At 35.0% G+C, this 14,715-nt stretch overlaps 1 protein-coding gene across 1 annotated transcript; it reads right to left on the bottom strand.

The window, feature by feature from the left end:
* Positions 1–10,388: 10,388 nt before the first annotated feature.
* Positions 10,389–13,855, bottom strand: LOC105445273. The gene is made up of 5 exons (XM_030978952.1): positions 13,606–13,855; positions 12,975–13,061; positions 12,351–12,446; positions 11,642–11,716; positions 10,389–10,650 (listed from the first exon to the last, which is right to left on the bottom strand). The coding sequence occupies exons 1-5, from the start codon at positions 13,606–13,608 to the stop codon at positions 10,582–10,584; spliced, it is 330 nt and encodes a 109-aa protein (XP_030834812.1). The 5' UTR covers positions 13,609–13,855; the 3' UTR covers positions 10,389–10,581.
* Positions 13,856–14,715: the final 860 nt, after the last annotated feature.

Below are 14,715 nucleotides of genomic sequence, written 5' to 3' on the forward strand. Positions count from 1 at the left end.
AGATGAATCTCGAAAGAATTCGGGTGTACTAAATTAAAAAAGAAAAAACTAAAGCAAACTAAATGTACATGTATTATGTGTATGAGTTCTCAACAGTGATAAGACTGCATGTTGGCCCACATTCAAGGAGTGCCTGGAAAAAATCAAGGTCAAATGCTATCATAAAATGTGATAAGACCTATACAGGCATATTTCCAAACAGAACTTTACTTTTATAATTTAATTAATTCTCAGGTAACGGTAGGAACAAATATATAAATGACTAAATAAGTTCAAAAGTATAGTTTTTTTTCCTTTTCATGTGATTCTAAAAGTATGCCATTTAGAATTAAGGCCGTTTCCTCATGTCCAAACGTACCTCCTGAGTAACACACGGCACCTACATCCCTGTGATGCTCACAGGAAGAGTCAACAAAAGTGAAACAGTCTGCCAGGCTGTCTTCTGATCCAAAACAATCGATGTAAAGAATGTCACCGGAACCCGGACCAAACCTAGTCGATCGTGGCGCGTCTAGAGCACCGTCGAACCCCAGCATCCTGCAAACCATCCTTGCCTGGAACAAATACCAGGAACCACCACAAACGGTCATCCACGATCCACCGTACAAGACCTCCACTCTTCCTTCAGCATTACATTAGCGAGTTTTCGCACGGCGACGCAAGTGCTGACTACGAGGTATTAAAATGAGCTTGCCACCCCGTACTAGCTCGACTCCCGACGCTAATTCTGCTGAAAACCGTCGTAGGTTTGGACGCTACGAGGAAATTTTCGCTCTGAGTGTGACACCCCTCCCCCTTCCCCCGCTAAGAAAAGTGTTGTACAAGGCCTCGTCGCCGGTTGCGAAAACTCGCTAATATTGGAGCAATTTATGACCAGACGTACTCCTGGGTAGAAGACCGTCGAGGGGTTTCCGCAAAGCCTTTTTTTTATTGTCCATTATCTCAGGTGACTCAGAGTGACGCAGAACGAACAGAATGATTAAACCTTTTTTCTGAAACAGATCCATTGCCCCTCGATCCCTCGATTAACTACAAATCAGATTGTTTTGATTGTAAAACTGTGATAACTAACAGGGGCGTTGCCAGACCTTTTGCCGACATTTGTCCAAGAAGATAAAACTTTCTGTGTGAGAGTGTATTTCTTTTATATTTGAAGGGTTTCTTCGTGAAATAAACAAAAACACGAAAGATATAGGTTCGTAGAGTATTAGGAAAATCGGACGTACCAAGCTCAGATCATTCATAATATTGAAAATCTAGTCATTTTGTGTGGTCACATAGAGCCTTTTGACAATATATCACGTAGGATACCCGAAACGACTGGTTGAAGGGGGTTGAAGGTGACTAGAGGCTAGACCTTTCCGCACTTGCAAGATCCGAGTCACAATGTATAGGTAGGTATTGAATTATTCTACTGTTTGATAGATAGTTCACGATGTCTATAATAAATCCAATTCAGAAGTTGCATAGTTATGTGCGCGCACTTTGCATCATTCAGACGAGACCGTCTTAACTAAACAAGTTTAGCCGATGGTTCGAAATTGACAAAAAGAACTCAATGATGTTTCAATGAATTATTCATGAAATGTGAATATTCGTTCTCTCTGACCAGGGAGGTTAAAGGAAGGAGGAGAAACTTTTGTGATTTATTCAAACGCATTCATGAGTTGTAAAACGTAACAATGGGATGTGTAACATTCCACTTGGCTTTGAAGTTCCATGCTCCGCACCGCGTTTCCACTGCGGGGACTTTCGGAAGCCAGGCACCAGTTTTACATTTATTACAAAATATTAAATTACCGGCAAAATGTCAGTGTAAATCAAAAACTTTATATGGGGATTGTATTGGGAATAGTGCATCAAACATAATTTCAAATTTAGTACTCCGTCCTTCCTATAATTTGTGTGACAGAGTTGGTAAAAGAACATTACATTCTGACAAAACTCAATTTTGCAGGATAATGCGCTAATTTGAGTATGTTTTAATGTCCCGTTATTTAACCCATGATTTACAATCTTCAATAACATTAAGCTTGCTAATGCGTGTTTTCGCGTGCTTTTTATATTTTTGAAGTTTAAAAAAGGATGAAATTACACAAGTTTGCGTTCGCTTGTTCTACTCTTTACATATTCAACAATGGATGATAAATCATTGAAAGGGACAGCGAACAGTTGCTGTGACACCATTTCCTGATGTAGGAATTCTAAATCCTGAAATTTCAGGCGATCTTTTATCTCACCACCTGGTCAACAGTTGCAGATTAGCGCATAACTTTTCGGCGGCTTGGAGCATGAGATCAAAGGAAAGCGGCTTGATTCCAGTCCTTCTCTATCACATCCCTGCTCTGACAAGCTAACATCTCGTGCAAAGTAGTCTCCCTCGCTAGTCAGTCGCCCCCCCCCCCCCTCTTCTTATAGGAGTAAGCGAAAAATTAAACCGTCTAGTACATGAACGATGGAGCTTACATATTGGCAATTGAATCGTATCCTTATCATCCAATTAATAGACACTTAGAGAATGTTGTGCCACTTGTGTGATGGTGACTTGAAGATTATCGACAACAAAATAATGGATACAATTATTTCCCAACATCAGGGTAATTATATGTCAGACCAACGCTGGGAGTAATTGCACCCATCTTGGGGTAATGTTTTCTTCTACAAACTGAGCAATTTTTTTTTTTTTTTTAAATGCAGTGGTCTGATTTAAGCCCTATCAAAGCGACTATTAAACTGAAAGGGATCGTTTAACAATTCTAAATCTGAGATACACGTCCCTGCGTGTCGTCAGTGTTTGTGATATGGTGTTGTATTGAAGCCCTAAATAAAAAAAGATTTTAAAAAAAGGGGGGGGGGGGTTCCTGATTGACCTAAAGTTTTTTAATTTTCATTTTGTTTTATTTTTAAAGGATCTAAGACAAAGTTTCCGATTCCCTCTAAAGCCAATTGTTTGAATAAGCGGGCAATTTTGGACAATCGCTAATGGAAAGGGTTCTTGATTAGACATAGGTCGAATGTTGCTGAACAATAAACTACCGGAAGTTTTTCTTTTATTCCTATTGTAGGTTGTTAGCCGCCTTCGCGCTCCTCCCCGATGCTCATATCATTTTGTCCAACGTATTGCCACGAAGGACCTACACAGGTTTCGACAATGACGAACAGTCAAATAACGTATTGATAGAACGCGGCTAGTATTAAACAAACATGCCAGGAATATATGCCGCAGAATTGGGGGCCTTTCATCGGATCATTCGGGCTTCGCATACGAGCGGCACGAGCTGTTTTTTAGTGACCTGTTTCTTCACAGCCATATTCGCGCATCTAGATTATTGTGCGGGAAGTTTGCTTCACAGTTGTTCAGAAACTTTGGTGACTGGCTCCCAGAGCCAAGGTCATCTCGTCGCCAACTCCAAAACGGTGATAAATTGAAAGAAACCAGATGCAGAACAGAACGTTACCGAAAAAGTGCCATACCTTACATAGTCCGGCTATAAAACACAAAAATGTAATCTCTTATACATAACTTTTTAATGGAAGTTGCTTTATTTGCATTAATTATGTAACCATTTGTTGTTTTTAAGAAGAATTTGTTTTCGATATTTCTATATTTGAATTTTACTTTCCTAAAAACTTTTAATTTGTTTTATTTGTTTGTACTTTCCTAAAAACTTTGTGCAATACATTTAACTTATTACTATGTGAATATTGTAAATCGATGATTTACTTCTAATGAACAAACTTATCTTTTATCATTCCAAAGTTGAGTTTTTAACTTGAAATATAATCTTCGCAATTTCTCATCTTGTCTTTAGACGTCTACAATGGTTTTAAAATTTAAATAATCGCTAAACTCCTGATTTAATTTGAACAACCCATTTTTCTAAAACCTCACTTTGTAACTCTTTGGTTTTCTGTTTATATATTTTATATTTGATTTTTAATTTATGTCAAACTATGTTCATTGTAATTAATATGTATATTTTTGTAATTTTGCATGTTTTTATCTGTGAATTTGTATCGCAATTCAGCCTTTTACGGCTGCGAAGATATTTTTTAATAAACCTTGAATTGAATTAAAATGTATCACCTTTTGGCAAATCATTTGAAGGCCTTTTGTGGTGGCAATAATGACATTTTGTCAAGTCTGGAATTTTATTTGCTGATAGTATAGGTTTGTAAGCGAATTTTAGCATATTACGTTTAGGTTGGATCATTGCATTAGTACAGCAGATGCTCATGCTTTTATTGAGGATATTCAGATAAATTTAGATAAATAGAAGTGACGCATTGTGTGTGAATAGTCTATGTCTACAAAAAAATTACACAATCATCATGATGAATATTTACAATCTAAAATAAAATCATGTCAACATCTAAGTAAATTGCTTCAACACATCTACACCCAGTTAAGGAAAGCAAAATGATTGATAGATTGAATTTATTTACCTTTTAGTGCATTGCTTGCTGTGAACAATCAATTATTTGCGTCAGTTACCATATTACGATAACGATTACTTTGTGTATCACAAACAGGTAAAGTTACTGAATATATATGAGATAATCATATTAAACTTTAAATACAACTTCATATTGTTTTTATCAATTAGTTCAACACTGATAATGGTTTTTCCCTTCCAACAAATGTTCAATGGTATACCATTGTGATACCATTGAAAATACCATACGAATACCATTAACAAACACCGTTCAAATACCATTTGGATACCATTGAGATTACGCTCGCAACGTTCCATTGTGCACCATTCATCTACAAGTGAAATCCCATTCAACCTGATAATAATTTTTTGGACGCTCATTTGCATAATCACCAATGGTTAATGAATAATACCATTTACACCATTGAAATTTGGATATGAAATATGCAAATTTTGTACTATTAATCTATCATTCCCCTTTGGCATACCATTCACATACCATTCACCATTCACCAATGGCCTTTCATTGACATACCATTCACCACCCACCATTGGCCTACCATTCACCATCCACCATTGGCCTACAGACATTGACCTACCATTGACCTACCATTGACCATCCACCATTGGCCTACCATTCATCATCCACCATTGGCCTACCGTTCACCATCCACCATTGGCCTACCATAGACGTACACAATTTGCATATTTCATATTCAAATTTCAATGGTGTAAATGGTACCATTCATCTACCGTTGGTGATTATGCAAACGAACGTTAAAAAATATATATTATTAGGTTGTATGGTATTTCACTGGTAGATGAATGGTGCCCAATGGTATGTAAACTGCGAGCGTAATCTCAATGGTATCCGAATGGTATTTAAATGGTGTTTGTGAATGGTATCCGTATGGTATTTTCAGTGGTACTTCCGAATGGTATACCATTGGTATACCATTGAACATTTTTTTTTTGTAAGGGAGTGATTAAAGAGCCTTTCCAATCAATAAAAAGTACTGTTTAGATGGGAAAATAGATGGTGGGTCGGGTGTCCGGACACTTCAGAAACATAACCATTGACTATATCACCCTTTAAATAATTTCGGAATGGACCATGCATCGCATGCATCGATCTAGTTCCAGTCAGCTAGTGTCCACATTTTATATCTGTGTCCGAGCTCTAGCACCTTGTTATTAGTTTCATGAAACGGATTTTCACTTCTATAACAGATTGTCATAGTCGTAATTAGATTTGTTATAGATATAGATATCGAATTTGTTATAGTCAGTCAAATGGTTTATGAAACGGGCCCAGATGGATGTCGGTATTTCCACAGCAAAACGTCCTTTGATTAACTTACTCTTTCACATTGATGTATAATTCATATGTATTGTAATTTGTAAGTTTATTTGATTTTGTTTGTTTTGTTTGATATGTAATTGTTTATCATTGTATTTGTGTTTGTCTAGCACTTAGAGATTTCGATGGTAAGCGCTTTATAAGCACCGTATTTATTAATATCATTATTACCTTTGAACTACCATTCATCATACAGACTGTGCACTAAAACACCATTTACCAGTCACTACCATTTACCATTAAGTAATTACCATTAAAAAAACATTTGAAATTTAGTCACTACCATCGAAGTACATGTACCAATTATCATTTCATTACCATACCATTGAAACACCATTTACCAAAGACATAATGTACCACTGTATAAACACCTTTCACCATTTAGTCAGTATACCATACCATAAATTCAAATTCAAATTCAATTTATTTCCACTTTAAAAAAACATTTACAAATCAATAATGTATACATATAAATAAAAGTGGCAGGGTCTTAAAAAGCACTAAATTGGCTCGTTGAAAGTGACCCCATAACAAATACCAAGAAAATACATAACATATTTACATTGTAAGAAAAATATCAAAAAATTATTACAGAAAAAAACTGAACAAAAACATAACAAAAACATTAAAATTTAAATTTAAAAAAAAACATAAGGAAGAAAAGATAGGAAACATCAACAAAATATTCATCATTTATGAGTTCAGGAGGTGTTGTTTAACTAATCGTTTAAACTGCTTTACGGTCTTACTATTTTTAGATGAGTTGGGAGGTTATTCCAAATAATTGGACCATTGTGAAGAAATCGAATTCTGAGTATTTGATATGCGGTTTAAAGGAAAGTGGATAATTTGAGCATTTCTAGTATTGTAATTATGAATGGAACAATTCAAAGTAATATAATCATCATACATCTTAGGAAGAAGTTAATTAGACAGATGAAACATGAAAATTGTAGTATTTAAGGTTAGTAAATCATGGATAGGTAGGATTTGCATTTTTTAAATAATGATAGAGTGTGAGATAGATAAAAAAATTAAATTAAAAAAAAGGGTGTGTAATAAGGCGATCCCACGTTTCTGTAATTTATAATTCGTTCAATATTTCTTTTAGAAGTGAAAAGCCTAACAATATTACAATAATCAAAATGGGAAGAAATGAGGGCATGATATAACATTTTCAAAACAGTGTGAGGTAAGAAATTCTAACAATATTACATAATCAAAATGGGAAGAAATGAGGGCATGATCTAACATTTTCAAAACATTCTGAGGTAAGAAATTCAATCTGAATAAAACACCAATATTTTTAGATAAAATGTTACAAAGATGATTTATATGGTGGTTCAGAAAGTTTTTCATTTACAACTACTCCTAAAAATGTTGTACTTGACACCCGAGTTATCTTTTTTATTTGAATAGAACAAATTTAATTCCATTGGAATTTCGGTTTTAGTTCCAAACATTTATCTAATTAGTTTTATTAGTATTTTATATTAACTCATTGAATTTCATCCACATACTTAAATTCGTCCCTATTTTCACGAAGTGTGTGAACCTAATACCGTAATATTTCAAATTTTAATAAAATAGAATGATTTATAAGCTGCTTTAATTAACAATAACAGGCTGTTCCACTATTCATGTAAGCAAATGTATAACAATATACATCACATATTTATATGAGTGGGACCACAAGCACAAAGGAGCAGTTATTCACGGTAAAGAGATACATATCAGATCCAAAATCATCACCAAAAACACCATCCACCATCATATACACTACCATTGAAACACCATTCACCATACAGAATCCACCATTGGCACACCATTGAAATACCATTTACCATTGACGCTACCATTCAAACACCATACATTTACCATTAGGTTTTTTTGTAACGGTTGACACCGGATAAAACTAAGGAGGCATACTAACAGAACACTTCTCATGACTTTCATTGATAATCAAATTTGACATTCCTTTCAGTTTTCTGAACAGTACTTATGACCTCCATGTATAACAAATTTGACATCACTTTCAGTTTTCTGAACAGTACTTATGACCTCCATGTATAGAAAGTTTGACATCACTTTCAGTTTTCTGAACAGTACTTATGACCTCCATTTATAATAAAATTTGACATCACTTTCAGTTTTCATCGTACTGAAGAGTGAAAATCATTTTCGACCGTGTTTATTTGATATCATCAAAATATGGCTCTCATTCGATAGTCTTTTGTTTTAGCACACTTGCTAACATCATTACAAATGACAGATCATGCACAATAGCAACAACTGAACGCTTACGCAACACTGTCTAATTCCATCGTTGATTTCATGTGTATTTTACCTACAGTGTTTATGCACGTATACTCATGGATTCCACTCTATGTCATGTTTTGTTTCACACTGGTTATTGAGTTTTCCCCAGCTTTCGCTCGACTCGCTTTTGGAGTCCACATACGAGAGAAGATATCCACCAAGGTCTACATCTTGCCCCGCTGAGAACGTTTGGTAATTATTTTTTTTGTCGATGTATTTATGTTTATTCGATGTGTTGTTGCGAAATGAATCAGCCGGTGCTGCCGTTTCACGTATTATAAAAATTTCAGTAGTAAAAGCTTGGAGCTGGTTCTGGTTATGCTTCTGGAGAATTTGTAAGAAGCATTGAGTTCACTAATGATATTTCCATAGGTACTCATCCTAGATGTGTTGTATACATGGCCAAACTGATACAAAACACGAAATACCCCTCTCTCCCTCAAATCCTCTCGTGTCCCTCCTCTCTCTCTTTCTTTCTCGTGTTCTATCTCTCTCTAGCCATCTCTCTGTCTATCTTCCCCTCCCCTTCTCTCTCTCTATATATATCTCTCTCTCCCTTTGTCTATTTTAATCTCTCCCTCTCTTTTCCTCCCACTTACCTTCTCGTTAAAGACTAATATCTCTTTCCAACAAATTCCAAATCATCAAAGGGACCGGAGAGCATGACACATCAACACGAGCAAATTCATAATTTTGTTTAAGTATTATTATCATTATATTAATAACGATAAGCATATATTTTGTGCTAATGTATTCCAATGAAGTAACAAAATATCAGGACCATTGTTTGGTGACACAAGTTTATTATCAATGAAATAATACTGATGCAAGAATTGATGTTTAATTCCTTCGTTTAGATTATGATAAAAGTGTTAAGGCAAGCATGATATTTTGCATAACTATCACCCTGCGCCTTTTTTGTCTGTGCCGGAGTAAAACAATAATGCGTGCGACGTGATTATCATACCATGGACCAGTATTTGTTTTCTCATTTCTTTCTTTACATACCTAAATACTTAATTCTCTTCTACTCATTATCGATCGGCTAATATTTTCAATTGCTATCGTCAAAACAAAATGCATTAACGTTTTCTACAAATCTTGTTTACCCTTTCGACATCGAAATGCTGCATAATATAACACGAAAACTTAAAACAACTTATGCATGTTTAGCATTCTATCCAATTACCCTCTTTCTCTCTCTCTCTCTCTCTCTCTCTCCCTTCATGTCTCTCTTTCTCTCCCTCTATCTCTCATTCTCTTCCTTGCTCTCTTTCTTTCTCTCTCTCTCTCTCTCTCTCTTTCTATCTATATTTCTTTCTCTCTCTCTCTCTCAGAAATCACAAAATGGTCTTGAATATGATAAATTCAAGATTATATACTCATAACCAAAACATGTCGATATCAATGCACGTTTTCGTATAATTTGATCTATTAAATACGTATAATTATATTTTATCCTAAAGCTCCTTTGAAACATGTTTTGTACAATATTTTTGAAAAGATTGTGTTTATTTACACTAGTTTAGTACTTAAAGTCTTGGATTGATATAGCAATACTGTTGATTATAAGTTAAAAGTATACCACACATCGATTACGCCATGCACCCGGCTATACAGGTTAGTAAGAAGGAGGGTTTAAAAAAATCAATTGTTATTATCATCGCCTGCTTGTTCAATTTCACTCTTTATAACCAAGATCTTCTCCGATAGTCATATTTCATTTTTTTTGTTACAGCGATACTCCATGATCCCTGTCACATATTATTTCGTCACGCATTCGACTTTTAATCAAATCGCGTGATCCCCTGCATAGTATTATTCAATTTATGACATTCCAGAGCCACAATATGACTAAAATATAGAATATACGATTTTCGCATTGGTGACCTGTAAGAGCAGTGATCAAATTTAGATGTCTAATATGTGCATTAATATTTATTTTTCATCTGTCTTTCTTCTCTTAATGTAGAGAGATTAAAATGTGTGTTGAATTATTTATATTTTAATCTAAAGCGATATGTAAACGGAACGATTTTATTCCACCCTTTCAATTTTAGTCGTAAACGTGAAATATGAAAGGGAAAATGATATGTATAAGCCTACTCAGTGGCGGATCCAGGATTTGCCGATAGGGGGGCTTAAAATTTGAAATTCGCGCCGACAAATAGTGCGCTCATGAGGGGTGGAGGGGGGGGGGTAGTGATCACTGTATAAAAAGGCCAGGGGCCGGGCCCGTCCCCCCCCCCCCACCCCCGTGGACCCGCGCCTGAGCCTACTTGTAGGCCAACTGGTTGAACTGGTATGTCGTTTTACATGTAAACAATAAACAAAACAAAAAATAATTTTCTCTTAAAGAAATCTTTAGAAGTTAATTTTAAATATACACATATGATCAGAAATTTAGATGTTATTATCAACAATAAATGGAAATAAATTTCTGTTATTTTTTTCCTTTTCCTCATATCACTTCTCTCGTCGGCTCTTTTTCCTCTTGTCAATTACAGCATAATCTTCTTCCGGGTCATTGTAAGCCTGTAAACAATACAATAGAAATATAAAATTAGAACTATTAATTAAATCAATTGCTGCATTCCGAATTTCTATTCACTCTTTTATCTTTCAATTTCAAAGTGCGTTTAAAGGCTCAGGTGTCAAATATGTTTAGTTTGATACAGAGTAGCCAGTATCCAGTTTATTAAAGGTGACACCTATTCGTATCCTGTCATCGAGTAAGGATTTAGATGCTCAGACACCATCGGGGGGGACCAAAGCCATCCTCGAAATCGAGATTGACCTGAAACAAACCCCGTTAAAGCCCAACTGCACTACTTATAGGTACTTGCGCCCTCTATATAGCAAACAATGCCTACGCGGTGACCGTTGGTCCCTCATGGTCCCCCGTGGTCCCCTTTTTCTTATCTTAATTGAGAGTCAATTTGATGAGATAACCACCTGTCAGTGACCATGCAGGGAGGTCTGATCCCTCATGGCCAAAAAATTGCAGATAGGCTGTTATACTTTATAAAATATTCCTTTACCACTTCGTATTTATCTTTCATTTTTTTCACCGTTTAGAGTAAAAGATTGTTCTATACTGGCGTTAAAAAGGTTGTCATGGAGGTTATCAAGAGCGAAAATTGGTAATTTGCAAAATCACTGTTTTATCAACGCCGAACCTGCTGTCATAGTAGTGCCTATTATTTTGTGCAAAATTGCTTTTGTGCCAAAGGACCTACCGTGTAGAGAGGGCAAAAAACACCGAAGTAAAGTGTTCAAGTTGCCTGCGAGTGAGTTATTTTTAGAAACAAATACTTTTCATCTATATATATGTTTCTCTTTCATGCAATTGCATTATGTCGAGTGGTATCCTTAAATCAAGATTTTATTCAAGATGACCGCTCGTACCAAAATAAAAATAAATTCAATGTCGTACATAAGTACAGTCATGTTAAAAGAAGGAAAACGTTTCGGACTGCCATCTAACGTAGACAAAAAAAACCTGATTTTCTAGACTAGAGCTTACCATATTCCTTTGGTGAGCTCTTGGTTGACCTTTCTTTCTCTCTTCTTTAGTTGTGTCTACAACTGCATACTCGGCCTTCAGTATTAGATTACCAAAGAAAATATGAAACGTGATCAGTTTCGTAAAAGAATATGTGAATAATTAAAACTAAATAAAACTATATCTCGAGTATCTGAAGACTTTCATTACGTATCAAACACACGTGAATGCCCCTGGCACTTAACAAAACTAACTAAACTAGACATTTCAACAACATCTGAACATCATGGCAACTGCAGAAACACAGACAAACTATTACAAAACTTCTTAATAAAAAATCTATTATATTCACATGATACAGGATTATTTTCTCTTTAAAACAATTTAACATCTTACGCAGGGAAAATCTCGTTATATAAAATATAACTTCAAATTACGCAATTCACAGTTTGAAACAAACTTCCTTTGCGTTCTAAAAGGCGTCTTTCCAAATTACAATTAATATCACACTAGAAACATGTGATGCTGGGATTTGTTGTAATTTCTTGTTTCTGTCATAATTTTTTTTACACATATCAGATGAATATAAGATATTACATAACTTACTGTTATTACATTAAAACATAGATTTGTGTTAACAACTTATTTGATTAATTGGATTTTAGTTCCTTGATTTTCTGGTCTTGTTATACTCTAAATCGTCATAGGAGATTATAAATACTACAGTTACCAGTCCCTTTGCTGATGCAGTGTACACGTGTGGTACATTTCCTCTTCTCCCTATCTCCTTTCTTAGTGACTGTTCTGGTTGTACAACATCTCCAGTCTGTTTCGATATGACATAAAAGGGTTAAGATAATACATACTGGTATTTAGATTGATCGTATAGCCCCTTGGGAAAATATAACCCCCTTCGGCAGTCCAAAGAATGTTATATTACACACCCTACCAGCCAATATCTGTAGTATAGCAGCCACTTCCCGGCCTCCCATATGGTTTTACTCCCTAAAATCAATACTGCTTCTTAGTGCAGATTTCTATTTCGGTAAATAAAAGTGTAGATTTTAATATTGTTTTCTTCTTAATAAAACCTCTTGCACTAAGCTATTATGAAGAAATCTTATTTTTGTTATGACATATCACAGCAACTGAATGTAGATTAATTCAATTAAAATAATTATATTTCCATAACTCAATCAAAACATGAACAAATGCTAAATGACATAAATTTCGAGTTATAAGGGAAAACTGGCTCTTGAAAAACCGTGTGTTTGAATGTGTTTGGTTAAGTGTGGGTATTGTAGGTTTATAAGGTTTAGTCTTTATCAAAAGAAAATGTTTTGATTATTAATACCTGAACGGAAGATGAACCAGGATTTGAGGAAATGTTACGTTGCTTATCGACTGTAGCATACTCCACTGACGGATCCAGAGGCCCTCTCTACGAAATGAATAAAATATGTTATGATGCGAGACCTCATCGTCTTCTGGTTTGAAGTACACTATTAAATATGTATTTCTGTTTTTGTCGGTGTTAAAATTCCTCAAACTATTAAGAAATGTTCTTACTTGCAGTAAAATAACCCGGTATAATGTTTTATGATATCGCCGAGTATGTACGTCAAAGTCCTTCATATTTTTGGAAATAAAGTACGAACTAAATATCATGGGGATCATCTCCTGGCCGTGATTTTCTCTCAAATACCTACACTTTTAACACAATATTGATACAGATAATTGCCATAATCTTACAAAATAAGGAACTCTTAATATTCAGATGGCTAGAATAATTCCAGTAGCGCATACAGGAGTAATGGGGGGTAGATAGTCAGCTTCAATGGTGGTCAAAAAGTTCGTATATCCATTGTGGGGTGAATTTTGATATTTTTCTTAAATGGCGTTCACAATCAATTTTGATAGAAATGCACGTTTTGCATTCGTATTCTATTAATGATTTCGTATCCGTTGCTCCAAACACTCAATACCATATTGTGTTGAGCAGTCACGTCTGTAACTCGCTCGTTGACTGTGGCATAGTCCAAAGACACATCGAGGAGACCAAGCTGCAATAAGAAGAAGATGAGTGTGTTATTGAATGGGTGTTAGAACTAAATGATAATGCTATTTAGATGTCATGTGTCATCTTTTTGCTACCAGTAGTTTTTCTATTTATTTTTGTTACTGTTTCTTCTTAACTATCAACAGTGTTAAATGAAGCCAATGCTCATCTTTCCCTCTCTCTGATGTAGGTTAAAAAAGGCGAGAGTACAGAGAGAGAGAGAGAGAGAGTGGATAAGTTTTGATAAGTAAATATAAATATATATGTATATATATATATATATATATATATATATATATATATATATATTATATGCATGTATGTATGTGTGTAAGGGGGTACTATGTGTGTGTGTAAATAACCAGTAATGTAATTCATATAGTATATGAATGACCTCCAATTACGGACAAACTGGCTCTTGAAAGAAAGATTGCGACGAAGGTGTAAGTGTGTGCATTGTGGGTTTCCTGTAAATAGAGAGTATCTATTAGGTATAGGATATATAAAAAAAAAACACAATATATTGCCTATTTATACCTGAGCAGATGATGAAACAAGATTTGAAGACACGTTGCATTGTTTATTGACTGTAGCATACTCCACTGACGGATCCAGAGGCCCTCTCTACAGAATTAATAAAGTATGGTATGATGTGAAACTCCATCGTCTTCTGGTTTAATGTACACAATCAAAAACAATATCTATTTCTGCCATTTTAGACTAAGATTCCGCAGTTCACTACTTGCATTCAAATAGCACAGCCAAGTACGTTATTATATGGCCAAGTAAGTATTTGCCAATGTCCGTCATACTTTAGGGAATAAACTACGAACTAAATATACTGTTGGCTAATCCCCTGGCCGTGATATTCTCTTACATCCCTACATTAGTATCACAATATTGATACAGATTATTGCCATATATATATAACAAAATAAGGAACACTTAATATTCAGATGGCTAGAGTAACTCCAGCTGCGTATACAGGAGTATTTCCTATTCGAGCAGGGTAACAAGAGGTACATAGTCAGTTTCA

The sequence above is a fragment of the Strongylocentrotus purpuratus genome, unplaced genomic scaffold (genome assembly GCF_000002235.5).
Source record: "Strongylocentrotus purpuratus isolate Spur 01 unplaced genomic scaffold, Spur_5.0 spur5_scaffold_1, whole genome shotgun sequence".
NCBI classification, from domain to species: domain Eukaryota; kingdom Metazoa; phylum Echinodermata; class Echinoidea; order Camarodonta; family Strongylocentrotidae; genus Strongylocentrotus; species Strongylocentrotus purpuratus.

Coding starts and splice junctions, on each gene's coding strand:
- LOC105445273 (XM_030978952.1), bottom strand. Junction 12,447..12,974: donor CTGGTTCATCTTCCGTTCAG/GTATTAATAATC, acceptor ATATCGAAACAG/ACTGGAGATGTTGTACAACC. Junction 11,717..12,350: donor CTGCATCAGCAAAGGGACTG/GTAACTGTAGTA, acceptor CTAATACTGAAG/GCCGAGTATGCAGTTGTAGA.